At 40.6% G+C, this 16,173-nt stretch overlaps 1 protein-coding gene across 2 annotated transcripts in view; it reads left to right on the top strand.

Moving 5' to 3' along the window:
* The window catches only part of TRMT44 (tRNA methyltransferase 44 homolog), a 34,782-nt gene that overhangs the window by 4,646 nt on the left and 13,963 nt on the right, over window positions 1–16,173 (top strand). Inside the window, exons 2-6 of one of the 2 annotated variants that reach the window (XM_074992416.1) lie at window positions 267–384; window positions 2,055–2,274; window positions 5,731–5,799; window positions 11,828–11,935; window positions 13,617–13,688. In XM_074992416.1, the coding sequence (XP_074848517.1) occupies window positions 267–384; window positions 2,055–2,274; window positions 5,731–5,799; window positions 11,828–11,935; window positions 13,617–13,688 (587 nt within the window). The remainder of the gene's footprint in view (window positions 1–266; window positions 385–2,054; window positions 2,275–5,730; window positions 5,800–11,827; window positions 11,936–13,616; window positions 13,689–16,173) is intronic. The other variant, XM_074992418.1, reaches the window with a different exon arrangement.

Below are 16,173 nucleotides of genomic sequence, written 5' to 3'. Positions count from 1 at the left end.
CCCTTAGCCTTCAGAGACTTAAATGCTGCAAAACATCTTGCAACAATACGCACAGTATTGCAAACCATATAAAAATAAATAGGTTTAAATGGCAGAACTGTTTCATACAGTACACCTTTCCTAAGCATTAGATTGCTTTTTCTGCATCTAAAGAGAGCTTGCTTTGCTAACTTGTGCTATGGTATAAGCAGTAAAATATTACCCACGTTTCTAAACAATGTAATAGTTTGAACCAGTAACGTTCTACAGCTTACAAACCTTTTCAGATATCATTAATGGGACTGTGACCTTTCTACCATTGGAGGAAAATGATGAAGGAAAATATCAGTTTAAGAAGTGCAACATTTATCAGATTCGACTTACACACACTAAAGATGATGAATGGTGAGTGCTGGGGAGAGAAAGGGGAAGCAAACCTCTTCATACTCGTCTATGGTAACACCATCTTCTTCTCTCATGTGTCTGAGTGGTTTGGTTTGCATTAGAGCAAGCCTGATTGATATGATAGAGTTCCCTGTGGCTTATTTAAGCTGTAATCGTCCCATGACAGTAAGTGAACACAAATCCATTCACTTTATCTAAAATTATGTTACTGTTCCTGGAGACTTGAACTGAGTGCATTCTTCTTAGTTAGGGCTTTGTCCTACTCCTTTGAAGGAAATGAGAATTTCACATTGACTTTAATGGGGGAAGGATCAGTCTCTCAGATCCTTATTGAGTGACTTGTGCAATGGATCACATTCTCATCCTACTGTAATATAAGAGTTACCATTTTTTCATTGTCAATTCTGCTTCCTTTTTTTAATTGTTAGGTGATGGTACTGAAGTGGAAATACCGAGCTATTAAATGTTTCTCAGTTAATTGAAAAATACCAAATCTGTATCTGAACAACTAAGCCTGTTCCAGTTTTGCATGGAGAGGATTTTGAATCATGCCTTGTGATGTTAAAATTTTTTATAATCTGGTCACAAAGAGTCACTTCTACTTTGAATAGACTTCAGAGTTAAGCACGTGTGTGTTCGCAGTGTCAGTATCAAAGCTGGAGATTCCCTTTAGTTGGGATATGGTATGTTAAAATCATGAAAATTAGACCAAGGGAGTGCGAGGAGTCCTATTGATGATTGATTCTTCTTAGTTAGGGCTAGGTCCTTCTCCTTTGAAGGAAATGAGGATTTCACGTTGACGTTAATGGGGGAACGATCAGTCTCACAGATCCTTATTGAGTGACTTGTGCAATGTATCACAATCTATATGCTTAAATGTGAATGTGTTTAAGTGCTTTGCTGGATCAGTTCCAGAGAGCTGTGCCATCTTGCAGTGCCAACTTTCTAGTTTACCCCTCGGCCAATGCTGCCATTTTAAATACCGTGTATAATGCCTGGTTTAGCTTTAAATACCTTGAACAATGGGAATTCTACCTCATCTTCTGGAAGACACTTTTGCTGCCTGACAGTATTCATTACTAAAAGGTTTTTCCTTCTACTTGTTCTGTGTTCTGTTGTTTGCATATATTGCCTAGTTGTTTCTTGTTTATCCCTTCAAATTCCATGAATGTCTCACTGTCCTGTTGAATCTTCATACCCTTCAAATACTTGGATAACGTAATCAGATCTCCTGCAGAGACCCCAACCGAGCAAACAGTTAATCAGATAACGTTGCACGTGTATAATTGCGGCTGAAGCCTCAGAGGCAACTGAAGTGATTATAGTTGTGTATATAGTTTAATGTTTGCAGGACAGGCATCCTATTCTCCAGATAGCCAAGCTATACAGTTCAGTTCTTCTGCTCTTTCCTGGTAAGTTAATTTCTTTAATACACAGCATGGGATTTTCAAAAGCATTCAGCATTGCTCATTCCAGCTGAAGTCCATGAGAGTTACGAGAGCAGTTAGACCAATGAATACTTCTGAAAATCTCACCCTATGACATATGCAAAGGATAAATCTAATAAAGCTTGTGTTTATAAAGTGGCGTCTGCTGTGTTTTTCTCTTGCACTAACCTTTAGTTTGCTCATTGACATACACTGTATTTACTCAGATTTCTTATTTTAAAGGTGTATATCTATTTTAACTTCATCTCCAGAAAAGTGGGTTGCAGATGGAGTTGTATACCCCAAAATAACATGGCTTGGAAATGAACTGTTGTCCAAACTGGCTAAATGGTGCACAGAGAAAAAGCAAAGTGAATTTAAAAGTACACTCTCGCTCATTTCTGTGGCAAAATACAGCAAGGTTTATCAAGAGCTAAAAGAAAAATACAAAGAGATAGTAAAGGTAAGTGTAGCAATAAAATCTAAAGTAACAGTCTCTCAGTGGGTTCTGCTTTCCAGTAAGACTGTGTTCTCAGTTGTTAAGAAAAATCTGCTTGAAATTCATTAAATTAAACTTTGTTCTTGACCAGGAGTTTCAAACTCAGTTTACCTTAGGGGAGGTGTCAATCTTCAAATCCTTCTAGCGGACCAGCAGGCAGCCCTTGCTAGCAGAGCTCCAGGGGCGGGAGAATCTCTGTGTTTCCCTCATCCACCCCCATAAGTCTCTTGGACTCCCCCCGCCTTCTGGCTGCACATTCCCCTCTCTCGGCCCCACATGTCCCCTGGCCCCACCTGGCAATTTAAAACCTGCCAGGGGCCCCTGCCCCTACCACTGGCAGTGTACTGGGGCTAAAGTAGCTTCCAGCTGCTAGCTCCATGCTGCTGCCAGCCAGCACATCCCTGTGTCTGGGAGAGGTGTGTAAGCTGTGAAATGATGAACTCATTTTGTGAAACTGACTAGATATCAGTGATGCCAAGGCTCCTGGTTTGGTCACAAACCTCCTGATAATTGGTTGTTTTTATTTTATTTTAGTTTTTCTGTGAAGCCCCAACAATGTTGCTAATATTAAGCCAGATCTGGGAACTTTGCTACTTGATGCCGCCTGCCACTGGGATTGCTCTGATTAGTAGGTTATCCTTGTCTATGTTGGTGTATGGTATTAGAAGAGAATCCCAGCCTCCCCCACCCCAAAGGAAGTCTTTAAGTCTCATGGTTCATGGAGATAAAACTAGAAGACATGTCCCAAATTCAGCCAAAGATGTCCCTCTAGATACCCAATTAAAAGGTCCCCAAGTGTAATTTTAAGCATGATTTCAAGGAGACGTTCTCTTTTTGGATGTTACAGATTCATGAGTTGTGAACTGTTGGGGTGGGCAGTACAACACATGCAGATTGATAGTGTTCTCCCCAACCCCCATGTCCAGGAGTCCAGTCAGAGATCAGGAAACTGAGTCTTCTCCCTGATGCCCCATGTGCTTGTGGTGGGATACCCCCCCTGTGAACACACCCATACCCTTGCACTAGAATCCCACTTTTCCCCTCTCCTTCCCACCACTAACATCTATGCCCTTATGCTGGGATTCCCGTGCCCTGAAAGTGAAACCCACCAGCCCCACCTAGCTGGCTGCAGAAGTACATCAGATTAGATGACTCCATGGCATTGTGGCAGAGGCAACTAGTGCAGTTTCCTTGACTGAGAAGCTCCCTTTGCAGATGGGAGTGTGTGTGTGGGTGAGTCCTTGCACACCACCCCAAGCAGGCAGTCATTCTGGACAGATTAATAACTTTTTCAAGCTATTTTGTGGGCTGGATTAGAGAAGTGCTCAGGTTGTACGTAGCCTGTGGGCTGGGAGTTGGACACCCCTGTTCTTGACTTTAACATGTCCTCTGTGCATGAAGAGAGTTCAGTATTATTTCATCTTTACTTGTAATTCGTAATTGGGAGGAAATGACGAGCAAAATAGCATCTGAGGACGAGGGCGTTGATGTGCTTCCAATAATATTTTCAAAAGCATCTGACAGACGTAGGAGCCTGCATCCCATTTTCCAAAGTGATTTATGTATTTAGAAGCCTAAATCTTACTGAAAGTCACTTTTTGCCTTATGTGCTTAATGCCTCTGACAGCCTGGCTCTAAGTGACTTGGGAAAATGGACTTAGGTTCTACCTGGGTGCTTTTGAAAATGTTACCTGTTGTGGCTTGCTTTAGGCCTCTGTTGCTGATGTTTCAACATCAGGTTACCTAAAAATTTCCACCTTAGGCTGAGATAAATCCAGTGTGCGTACAGATGTGTGGGAGTGCTTGCTTGCCAAATATTTAGTCTCCAAAAATGTTTTTTGAGCTCCATGGATCCTTCATCTGTTTCGAGGGTAAATGCCCTCAGAGCCAGGGTAGCCATCCCAACTGTCTCTTCAGTCTGAGGGTAGCATTTGAACAAGTCTCTCCTTTCTGTCTCAGCCTGTTACTGTTGTGGGTGCGTAATAGATATGGAGCTTCCCATGTCATTTTTCTTCCAAGGGAGTTAGACTTCAGTCAACCCACCTGAGCACTAGAAAGGTTATCAAAGGCATGGCAAGACTCTGTGACCTCTCAACATTCTAGACCACTGGTTCTTCACTGGTTCCCTTGAGGTCAGGGTGTTGAAAATTAATACGGATTTGAAGGACACTGTCCTGGTGATAGGTCTGAAATGGATCTATGATAGGGACCATTTGGGTCACAGAGAGCCTCTTATAGCATTTGTGTGCAGAGGAGGACTTTAGCACCCCATTTTCCATCTCATTCCCCTTAAGGATATGTTTTGTTGTAGCCCACATCCTTTATTTGCAGAGCCTTTCTCTCACCTTTATTACATGGATGTTATTGCTGCTCTAGCGGTCACAATACAGGTACTTCAGGGGCGCGATTCACCTTACTTCCTAGCTTCCCAAATAGCTGTCCTTTGGGGAGTGACCAGACAGGCCTAGTTCCTTTCTCTCTCTCACTCAGGGCCTGATCCAAAGCCATTAAGGTCAATGGGAGTCTTTCCATTGACTTCAGTAGACTTTTCCTTAGGCTTTAGGCACTGGAGTCTGATTCTGTGAGATGTAGAGTACACTCGATTCACACTCAGATTAGATCAGTTCACACAGAACATTCAAAATTAAGCTATGAGTTAGCCACCCAAGGATCAGGCAGCCCAGTGCACAACCAGTGGATTGGTATTCTGGGCCACATGAGTCCTATGAACTGTAGCCAGGATTGGTCACTTCCCCACCAAAGAGTCAACAGATCCTTTTGTAAATGAGAGTAAAGCATTACAGGGATATTATTTTCCCCATGGAAGAAACAGCAGTATAAGTAAGAGGGCATTTACTCATTTATTTATTTATTTATTTATTTATTTATTTTAAATTAAGTTGTAAGCTGTTTAATATTCTATTATTCATTCCCTGCTGTGACCTCCCAGGCCGTAGTGTAATACAAATAATAACTTTCCCAAAGGTAAAAATTCTCAGAGATACCCATGTTAGTCTGTAACTTCACACATAACAAGCAGTCTTGTGATGCCTTAAAGACTGACAAATTTATTAGGTCATGAGCTTTTGCGGGTAAAACCCATTTCATCAATCACAACCATACCAATGGATGTGAATTTTCTTGAGTCACCTAATAAGCAAACCAGTACACTTGTTGTGTATTTGAGACAATGTGGTGGTTGTTTGTACATTTTTATGAGTTACATAATAAACTGAGTTTTTTTCATTCATATTCTTTATCATGGAGTAAAATATTTTTAAATTAATTTGAGGTTAGAATGGCATAACACTCAGTGACAAGTTAAAGATGTATGTCAAGGCCAATGTAGTTAAGCAAGCTCTTTAAATAGATATGGTTAAAATGACAAAGCAATTGGTAATTTTACCTTTTTTTTTGAAGGTCTGGCCTGAAGTAACAGATCCTGAAAAATTTGTATATGAAGATGTTGCTATTGCTACTTATCTGCTGGTAAGCGACTGCTCGGCCTAAATGCAGTTTAAACTGCACAGCTCTGAAAAATCCACTCTTCTTCGGGGTATTATTAATTTTAAAAATGTAAGGCCAACAGTGATGTACATTGAGAATGGAAGGAACGAAACTCCTGCAGATGTTTCAGGCCTAGAAAAATAATATTTACTAAAAGAGATGGGATAGACAACTGCCATTCTAGTTTTAAATGAACCTAGAATGTGGCTGTTATTTATGTCAAACTGAGATTGAAGGAATCCAGAAAATGGCAGTAGAACCAAGTGTTTGCATAATCACTCCTCATTATTGAAAGTTATGACTGTGTACCATGGAGAGGAAAAGGCTTAAGGGGGCACTTAATGTGATCAAGAGTGTAATGAAAACTGGTTAGTCTATTATTACCCTGTTCAGTAACGCAAGGAAGGAGACTCAACAACACTAATAGCAGGTAAATTTAGAGCAAATAAAAATGGGTGCTTTGTGAAGTTGTGATCGGCATTAGATATACTCTGTCCTAGGAGATGATTGAGTAAAATAGACTAGCAGGAATTTAGGAGAGCTGAGGTGACAAATATGGAATACTGGTTAGAGCAATAGACATCTGGGTTGTAGTTTTGGTTCTGACACTGACTATTAAATATGATGCGAGTTATTTTGGCTAAAATTTTCAGAGTATCAAGGGGAAGATGTATGGGCTTTTGAAAATTCCACCGTTAAGTCCCCCAGTGCGTGTTTGCGCATGCACGCGTGCGCGCGCACGCACACACAATGTATCAGGGCCAGAATTTCAATGGTATTTGGGCATCTAAACATGCAAATTGGTGCCTGCTTGGATTTACCTGGATCTTTAGGCATCTAAATAGCTTTGCAAATCTGGCCTTAAATTAGGCTCCTAAGTCACTGAGACATCTTTAATGTTTTCTGAGGAGGTCATCAAACTTTCTGAGGCAGAGTGCCAAAATTTGGCCTTTTGACTTCTAGGTACAGTCTAAGTGCCAGTGATACTTTTAAAAATCGCTAATAGTTCTATTTAGTAGCTTTATAAATAAATAAAGGTGCAGAGCTTTACCGTTTAGAGGGTGGTTGGTAGCATTAGCTGATCTTTTGTTAATCCACAGGCGGCATGGCTTTGAGTAAACTCCCGTCTGCCTGGGAGAAGAGGGGTGGGGCTGAACTCCTGCTTAGTGTGCTGACCCCTGTCCTAGACTGTTCTGAAAATCTCAGTCATAACTTTTCTGTGATTTAGCTTCTTCATCATTACAGTAGGCATCGCATAAAACTGGTAGAATGAGGACAGTCAATAGGACATAGTCTTATCGGTGTACAAAGTGTATCTGAAGGACAGAACAGGTCACGCTGGTGGAGGAGTGGCAATGTAGAATCAAATGAAGTAAAAATCTTAAGTGAACCAAAATATCCCATAGACTCTCTGTGGATAGTAATTCCATGCTCTAATAATTAGAATATCATAGTAGGGTTATGTTACTGACCACTTGGCCAGGATAGTGATAGTCAATATAAAATACTAAGGGAGATTAGACAGTGTGTCAAGATAAAAAACTCAATAAAACTCAATAATTTTAGCTATCCCATATTGACTGGGTATATGTCACCTCTGGATGGCAAGCGGGGTTAAAATTTCTTGATACCTTACATGACGGCTTCTTGGAGCAGCTGTTGCTGGAATCCACAAAGGGAGAGGCAGTTCTTGAGTTCGTCAAAAGCAGAGCACAGGATCCAGTCCAAGAGCTAAATATAACTGAACCACTTGGAAATAATGACCAAAATGTAATAAAATTGAACATCCCTGTGGCTGGAAAAATGCCTCAGCAGCTCAACACTGTGACATGTAATTGCTGAAAGAGGAACAAAAAAGTGACTAGGTTAGTTAAACAGAAATTTAAAAAATGTGCCTTTTATACTGCCCAGCCCTTTTCTTCTGGCTAATATAAGCTCATAAGATGGTCCATCACTTTATTAATAGAAAATGGTATTCACAAATCTTATCTCAAATGGAGTCTCCCAAACATTTCAATTCAAATAAACTGATTTGGATAAAAAAATGAAATAAGTTTAACTGCAGGGCGGAAAAAAAAAGACTTTTTAGTAATTTCAACTAAGACATAAAAGTTAGAATTGGTCAAAAAGAAGTAGAGGGTAAAATGCAGTATTCCTAACTTAACAAGCTGAGGTCATACAAAGCAAAATGTTTTTCTCTGCACAAGTATTAGCTTACAGCCAAAACCCTATCCCCTGTTCATAGCTGTTGCTTTTCCTTCAGGTGTTGTGGCTGCTGTGGATAAAGAGAGTGGAAGGAATATTTTTGGGGCATTTTGGGGCATTTTAGGTGAGGCTCAGGAGACAGTCTAGGATGGAACCTTCACTTCTTTCTTTGCCAGCATGTAAATGTCCCGTTCACATCCTTTTTCCTCCTGAAGGATAGCAACAGTATGTCCATTTTGTTGACCATTTTGTTTCTGAGGAGTAGGTTTGTGCCTGCTTTTCTAAATGTAGACCACGTCAGTAATGCTAAAACTTTGCAGTGTTGCCATGCATATTCTACTGAGACAATAATGATCAGGAAATTGAGTTTTCAAACAATGCTTCCCAAAGCATACATTTATAAAATTTTATTATAGTCTTATTAAAGTGGTCAACAAAAGTGTACAGACTTTCACAGCTTCTCGTTAACTTATTAAGGAATATTGTTTTTCATCCTCCTTGCAGAATTTTAAAATATCAGCATTATGGTGTACACTACTGAGCCATTTGTAAATAGATTAAAGAGATACAGTCATCCCTTGCTACATGAGAACAGTTGGTTCCCAAATTTTTGCTCGTAGGTGAAAACTCATAAGAGCGACATTGAATTCCCATTGAGATACATGCAAAAGTCTCCAGTTTGTTCCAAGGGCTTGTAACTTGACATAAACCAGTTGAGTTTAGGTACTCTTCTGATGTATTTAAATAGTGTGTCACCAGAAATAGAATGTAGTGTCTGTATGTAGAGCAGGGATTTTCAACCTATGGGTTGGGACCCAAACATGGATCCCATTAGATTTGTTAAAGGTCGCCAGCTGGGCAGTTTCCAGCTGCATGTGGCTGTTAAAGAAGCCATTTGCAGTTTCTTAATGCCGCTGCCTCAGGCAAATATCTATCAATAGCAATAACTGCTGGAGATGGAAGCTATCCCTATCACTAGGGATAGCAGTTACCTTATGCCTAGGTGCTGAAACTTTAACACGTGAGTTAATTGCTGTGGGAGCCACCCAGCCTAGCAGCCCTGGTGAAGAGGCTGCGGGAGGAGGCAGAATGTCTCAGGTTGGGGCTGTTGAGGGATGCAGGTAGGGTCTAAGACTGGGGGAAGTTTGGGGCTGCAGGGGGAGTGTAAAGCTGGGGTCAGTTTGGGGCTGCTGTGGGGGCTCTAAAGCTGGGGGTGGTTTGTGGCTGCTGCGGGGTGATGGGTCTAAGGCTGGAGGAGGTTTGCAGCTGCTGGGTGGGTTTAAGGCTGGAGGCAGTTTGGGACCATGGGAGGCAGTTAAAACCTGGCTGAGGGTGAGGTCTGTGAGGCAGGCAGGGGGTCTAATACAGTAAACCCTGGAGTTACCCAGGATTGTTCCTGCTACCCCTGCGTAACTTGAATTTTCCAGCAAAGGGGGTGGAGCCAGGAACCACCAGGGCTGGTCAGTTTCCTGGCTCCCAGAGTGGCAGGAGCTGGGAGCCAGCAGCAGGCTGGTTCCACTCTCCCCATGGCTTGTGGGGCTGGGAAACTGATCAGCCCATGGCTGGTCAGTTTCACGTTCCTGCCATTGCAGGGGAGGGAACCAGGCTAAGAGCCTTCTCCCTCTCTTTCCGCCAGCTGAAGGGATGTCAGACTGCTGCATGTGTGAGGGAAGGGAGGGAGAAGGCTCCAGCTGCGGGTCTCCCTGCCCCTCAGCCAGGGACCCCGCTCATATAAGCGGGGGAAGTTCACTCATATAGTGAATAAAGGTAGGTATATATGTTTCTCATTTTAGTGAGTACTCATAAGTAAAGTACTCATTAAAGGAGGGATGAGTATATTTTTAAGAGGATATTGTCAATCTGTATCTCTTGTCATGGACTTTGCCTTTCCACCGGAACCCAAGCTGAAGAAAATTCAATAAGGCTTCCTTTTACTTTTGGATTACGTTGAGTTGGCATGCTCTGTAGGCACATGCCCAAACAAAAACTCAGTATTTATTGTGAAAATGATGGATGCACATGGGGAAGGCTGTGTAGGAGAAAATTGGCACCTCATAGGAACTGTGCTGCAGTGCCAACATACTTAATATCATGATATGTAAAGTCAAAAATGTAAACACAAGCTGGTATTTTGTTCTGATTGCACTAAAATCCCAACTTGAAGGAGGGAATGAATTGAATATCCATGAAACTAATAAATTAGCAACAAAAAAAGGCACAGACACAAATTGTATTTCAAAGACTTCTAACCCTCTAAAACTCTTTCTCCTTAAGGTATTAGGCAAATAAGTAATTTATGTTTATAAACTACTTGCTCTGAGATCATCCGATGAAAGGTGCTTTCTAAGTAAGGTCCCATAAGCTAAGTGGCAAATAAAGACCCATGTTATATGACAAGGCCAGCTGTGACATACGTGACTGAGCTCCACTGCATGCTGCAGCAAACTCAGTATCCTGCAGCAGTGCTTGTAGACTAGGAACTCCTTCGATATCTTTCACTTAGTGTTATTAAATAATTCTAGCAGCCTCTGCCAGAGGAAGGTAATATATAACCTATGAATATGTTTTATTTGCATTGTAGCAGAAAGATTCCGCTTCCGTGAGGCTTAGGAGCTGCTCAGCAGACTGCGTGGCTGGTAGAGGAGTGTGGTTGCATGAGAGGTAGAAGGAGTTGAAGTGCTGTGCATGTTAAGAGAAGCAGTTAGAGGCTGAGATGAAAAGGAGGTTCCCATTCTCTCTCATAAGCTGTGCAAGAGCTTCCCTTGATTAGTTTATGGCTTGTGAGTGCCTCGTGGCCGGAACTCTCCTCAGTTACACAACTTCTAAGATACACAGATTTTCGCGGTCAGAAAAGTGCTGGCTTGAAGAAAACACGGCACCATTTCAGACTCAATGGCTTCTAACCCCCCAATGCTGCCACTGAATGGTTCTGTGGTGTGGCCATATTATTTTACCTGCTTGTGCCTCAGTCGCCATGTCCAGGAAAGGTAGCATCTTTGGGGTAAAAGCAATACAGTCACGTCTAAGCAGTAATACTATCATTCAGATTTTTCTGCTCGCCGTCTGGGGGTAGAATTGATCAGTGGGGTAGATTGCTTCTGAATCACAACAGACTTGCTTTCACTACCTCCCATGGTGTGCTTTAAAGGACAGCAGGGATGCACAGGCAAAACACCCTTGTGGAATAGGGTGGTAAGTGGTAGATGCACTAGCTGAGGGGTTAGAAGATGGCCATTTTTGATGATTTATGGGGCACAAACCATGATTTTTAACCACCTGTTGTGTGGTCTTATGATTGTGGTATTTCTTTCTGAGGCATTTACATGTGTCTCCTTACCTTAGTATCTCAGCATCTCATGCTCTTTAATATACTTATACTCACAGGAGCCCAGTGAATCAGGCAAGTTGTACTATCCCATTTTACAGATGAGGAACCGAGGCACTAAGGGAATAAGTGATTGGTCCAAGGTCACATAGGAGGTCAGTGGCAAAGAAGGGCATTATACGCAGCTTCTCCTGAATTCCAAGCTAGCACATTAACCACTAAAACTATTCTTCCTTTCCATCAGTACACATGAGCGTTAACTTTTATTATTAGTTTATGCAACTTGTCACTTAATCTTTTTGCTTGAAAATGTATTATGCACTCCCACTTGCAAACCCTTACTTAAATGAGTAGTCCTTAGTCCTTCATTGAAATCCTTATCTCTACTCGTGTGAATAAGTATTTCGGAATAGTCCACAATTTTTAATCTCTGAAAAAATGCTGAGATTAAAACCCATTTTAATTTTTGTTTATGCTTAGATCCTTTGGGAAGAGGAGAGAACAGAAAAGGGCTTGCCTATGAAACAGTCTTTTGTAGACCTAGGATGTGGAAATGGTCTGCTGGTTCATATCCTGAGCAACGAAGGGGTAAAAATAATCATTTTTTTAAACAAAAATGGAGGTGTTCATTATTCTGGTTCTCTTTTCCTTTATCTAGCACGTTGCTAATGGAATGCATTTCATTAATGTCACCAAAGCATGGTTTTGCATCTCTAATTACCAGAGGATAAAAAAGAACTGATTTAGAAGCTTTTTGTTAGTAGAAGTGGTTCTCTGTGAAATTAACTTTCTTCCTGCTGAAGTCTAATGTGAAGGAAAAGTAACAAAAAGTAATTATGCAGTCTAGTCAGATATGGCCACAGAAAGAGGGGAAATAATAGATTACAGAAGGGGTTTCATTTCAGGACCCCAACTTAAAATCAACAACAGGTTCTCTGTTAGTCATCTAAGCCCTAATGGGTGAGAGCTTTACAATGGAGTTTGTTTGCCTGCCTCAAGAAACAATCCAGGTTAATACAGTGTGTATTAAACATATTGTAGAGTGTACGTTATAGCACAACTTGGGGGTTTGGCTGTTGCCTGCAGCCTTACTGGATTCAAGGAGAACTCTTCTGAATGAATAACATTCCAAAACTTGGTCCTTGGAAAGAAGACTGACTCACCTTGGGTCATTGCAGGATTTATCAATAGTGATTAAGCTGATTTCCTTGGCAGCTGGCGTTGCTACCCTGCCATTTACTCAGCAGGAAGTATATAACAGCTGATATTTCCTGGTAGTCAGAAGATGAAATGAGCTGAAGAACCTATGCTCAGGATTTAATTTTGCTATAATAATTTGTATCAAAGGAGAAATTTGTATTGATGCCAAACACATGCCACAGTGCTACGAGATATTTTTCCATATCACAAGAAATGGTTATGTAATGGTGAAAAAACAGTGTGCAGTGCTTGTGTACATAGAACATACCAAATGTAGGTCCTAAAAGATGATTTTGTTAGAATTATTTGCAGACAAAAATAAAAAAGTAGAGTTCTTTGTGATATAACAAAATCCTGTGAATTCTAGTGTCTATTTCATCTCTGAACTTTTTCTTTGTTGTTTTAAAGAAATATTTGAAAGGGATATAGCTATTTGAATGATTATAAAAATGTATAGGACTTCAGGCATTTTATGAAAAACTTTTTAAAAGTTTTCTGGAAACGTTTGTTCAATCCATCCTGTGTAACATAGGGCACTCAAGCAGAAAGTTAAGTTGGTAATTTATTCCTTGTTTCCTAGCTTAGCATGCAGCCATAGCACTTTATGGTGACAGATGGTCAGATAAATGCTGAACAAGTATGGGCAGAGTCAGTACTTGGATGGCAAAGGAACAGTTATATGCTGTACAAAGAAATGTTTGGGAATGGCTCAAGAGGTGAGTTAGAGATGAGATGGGTAACCAAAGTTCTGCCTGTTTTGCTCAAAGAAAGAGCATTTTCCAAATAGGTGCCAACCATCATATCCAGATCCAATTCCAAATATTCGGAATACCTACCTTTTTCCTGCTCTTTCCATTTGGCATGACATTCAGTTTTTGGATCTGCCTATCCCCCTTGCACAGTGCTGCTGTGTTTTAGAGGTGGCTGCAATTCAGTGTGGAAGAAGTTATCCCTGTGTTTAGTTTGTATATTGATTTGGCAATTTTGTATGAAGTTTTGGGATGAAAGATGTTCTTATAAATATAACGTTATGTTTATTTTTATCCAATTAATAATCTACATGTTTCAGCACCCAGGTAAAGGAATTGATGTGAGAAGAAGAAAAATATGGGACATGTATGGACCGACAACACATTTAGAGGTATTGTACAAATCAATCATTTTATTTTTGTTCATAATTCTTCAAATTCTTTTATTTAGCCTGAATACAGAACATGAATAACATATAGAAGTACAGTTTTGTCAGCTGCAGTGTGATGATTTAGCATCGTCATGTTTGCAGGTTGTCGGTAATGATGATTGCATTAGGATGGTTGTTTCCTATTGTATTCATGCATATACTCAATTTTCCCCCGTTTTCAATTTCAAGAACCTGCATGTCTAACCTACCCTGCCCTGCCACGCACAAAAAATAGTACAGTCTTTGATCTTGAAAGGTCAAAATTCATACGTTATGGTGCAGCAATACCACCTAGTGCTCAAGGACATTGAAGTTCAAAAATGTTTGCCTTATTCTTGAGAAGTTCATCATCGAATGACTCTGAAAATAGTTCTGGCAATCCCCTTGCAGTTCTGTGTGCTGTTTAGGAGCAGTATTGTGTTCAGTCTTAAAAGGAGCAATCACCTGCTAGGCTTATTTTGTAATAAGCCATTGCAATAATAACCTGCAGCAAACTGGACATGAAAATAGGTCTGAAAGAAAGATTATTGTTCAGATTCTACATTAGCATTTTTATGAGAACAGGAACAACTAGAACACAGGAACATTTACTTTCAGTCCAACTGAGCATAGTCTTCTGTGTATCAAGTCTTCATGTTGATGGATAAGTAACTTTTTCTTTGGTTGCCTCATTATCTTTTCTCTAGAGTCCTGAAATTGACTTTCCCTGTTCCCACTCTCTCAAAAGTACTCTAAGCTTCTCCCAGATTCAGTTGCATAAAAAAGAATCCCTGTATAGTTGTGTTCTAGTTGAGTCTGTTGATTAATATACCAGTAGAATTCAGTAAGATTTTTCCCCCACATAGTTTAGAAAACAGGAATTTCAGTGCTGTGGAGTCGAAGGGTTGATATTACCGTCAATCAGGCCAGCAAAGTTTGCACAAGTCATTGACGCTTGAAGAGCTAATTTATTGCATGCAACTCTGTTAATTCACTTCAGTGCTTGCATGCATCACCCCAGTTTTTCCAGTCCTTGTCCATGAGTACAGAGACTACAAGTTGGAAAAAAAAATTGTTTAGTGGCTCCCAAATGTGGACAAATAGAAACTGAATGCAACGTCACAGTTGTTTTCCCATGCAGTACGCAGCTGGAACTTAAGCCAAGGGTTTGGGAAATAAAAGACTATAGAGTAGCAAGACACTGTGCAGCTTCTGCTTTTATATGCTGTATCCTGCTATTTGTGTTCTCTCCTGTTACATATCAATTCAGTTAGGCCCTGCCCCATGAAAGCCATTGGAAGTTTTGCCAATCTACTTTTTTGAGCTCGGGATCATAGCTCAAACTCAAGTTTGATGAGGTTTTTTAAGGAGCTGACAGCATTCAACACCATGCTTCGTAGCATGGGAATATTAATTATGTAGGCCGTGTCTACACGATCCCAAAACTTCGAAATGGCCATGCAAATGGCCATTCTGAAGTTTACTAATGAAGTGCTAAAATGCATATTCAGCGCCTCATTAGAATGCCGGTGGCCGTGGCACTTCAGAATTGCCGTGGCTTGGCGTGGCTCATCCGGACAGGGCTCCTTTCAAAAGGACCCCACCATCTTCAAAATCCCCTTATTCCTATCAGCAGATAGGAATAAGGGGATTTCAAAGATGCCGGGGTCCTTTTGAAAAGGATCCCTATCTGGACGAGCCGTGTGGTGGCGAGCCACAGCAATTTCAAAGTGCCGCGGCTGCCGGCATTCTAATGAGGCGCTGAATATGTATTTCAGCGCTTCATTAGTAAACTTCAGAATGACCATTTGCATGACCATTTCGAAGTTTTGAGATAGTAGGGACACGGCCCTAGTGAGTGGACAAGAAGGAAAAATGTCTTTTCCTTTTGCCCTATAATTTTAGCAGTCTTGTAGGGGGTTTTGTGCAAGTAATTAGATTACAGTCTTGGGCAAGTGAACATAGAAACATTAGCATAAACTGGAGGGGAAACATTGAATATTTTGAAATAAATGTCTTCATAAACAGCTGTTTGCTGGAAGAGGAGATTGCAAAACTTTATTTTATCATGTCCTTTTGTGGCTAAGAAATTTTAAATGAAATTACTGGATTTGTAAAAGAAGAAAGCACCTATTCATAGCACTGCTGTGTTATCCTCAGAAGTTACTTAATTTAACCTGATTTTTGTTTAAGCACAGCTTGTAATATGTATATTTCAGTCTGTGGCTTGCAGTGCCAATACTGAAATTACTCTGTACCAAATTATTCAGGTGGAATATCGCAGCACATGTAATGAATACAAATCTGATTATGAATAATTATTTAAATTCAGAATATAGCATTGCCAATCCATAGTGTGTCCAAAAGGAACAATCAAAATTCAAATATAGCATTCCATGATTTGTTTATCAGGACATAAAGGCATTTTCTAAACATTATGGGAGGGAGGGGGAGGGGGAGGGGGGGA

This window comes from Carettochelys insculpta, chromosome 4 (genome assembly GCF_033958435.1).
Source record: "Carettochelys insculpta isolate YL-2023 chromosome 4, ASM3395843v1, whole genome shotgun sequence".
Classification (NCBI taxonomy): Eukaryota; Metazoa; Chordata; order Testudines; family Carettochelyidae; genus Carettochelys; species Carettochelys insculpta.
The sequence above is the reverse complement of the archived record's forward strand: the minus strand, read 5'-3'. Positions and strand labels throughout refer to the sequence as shown.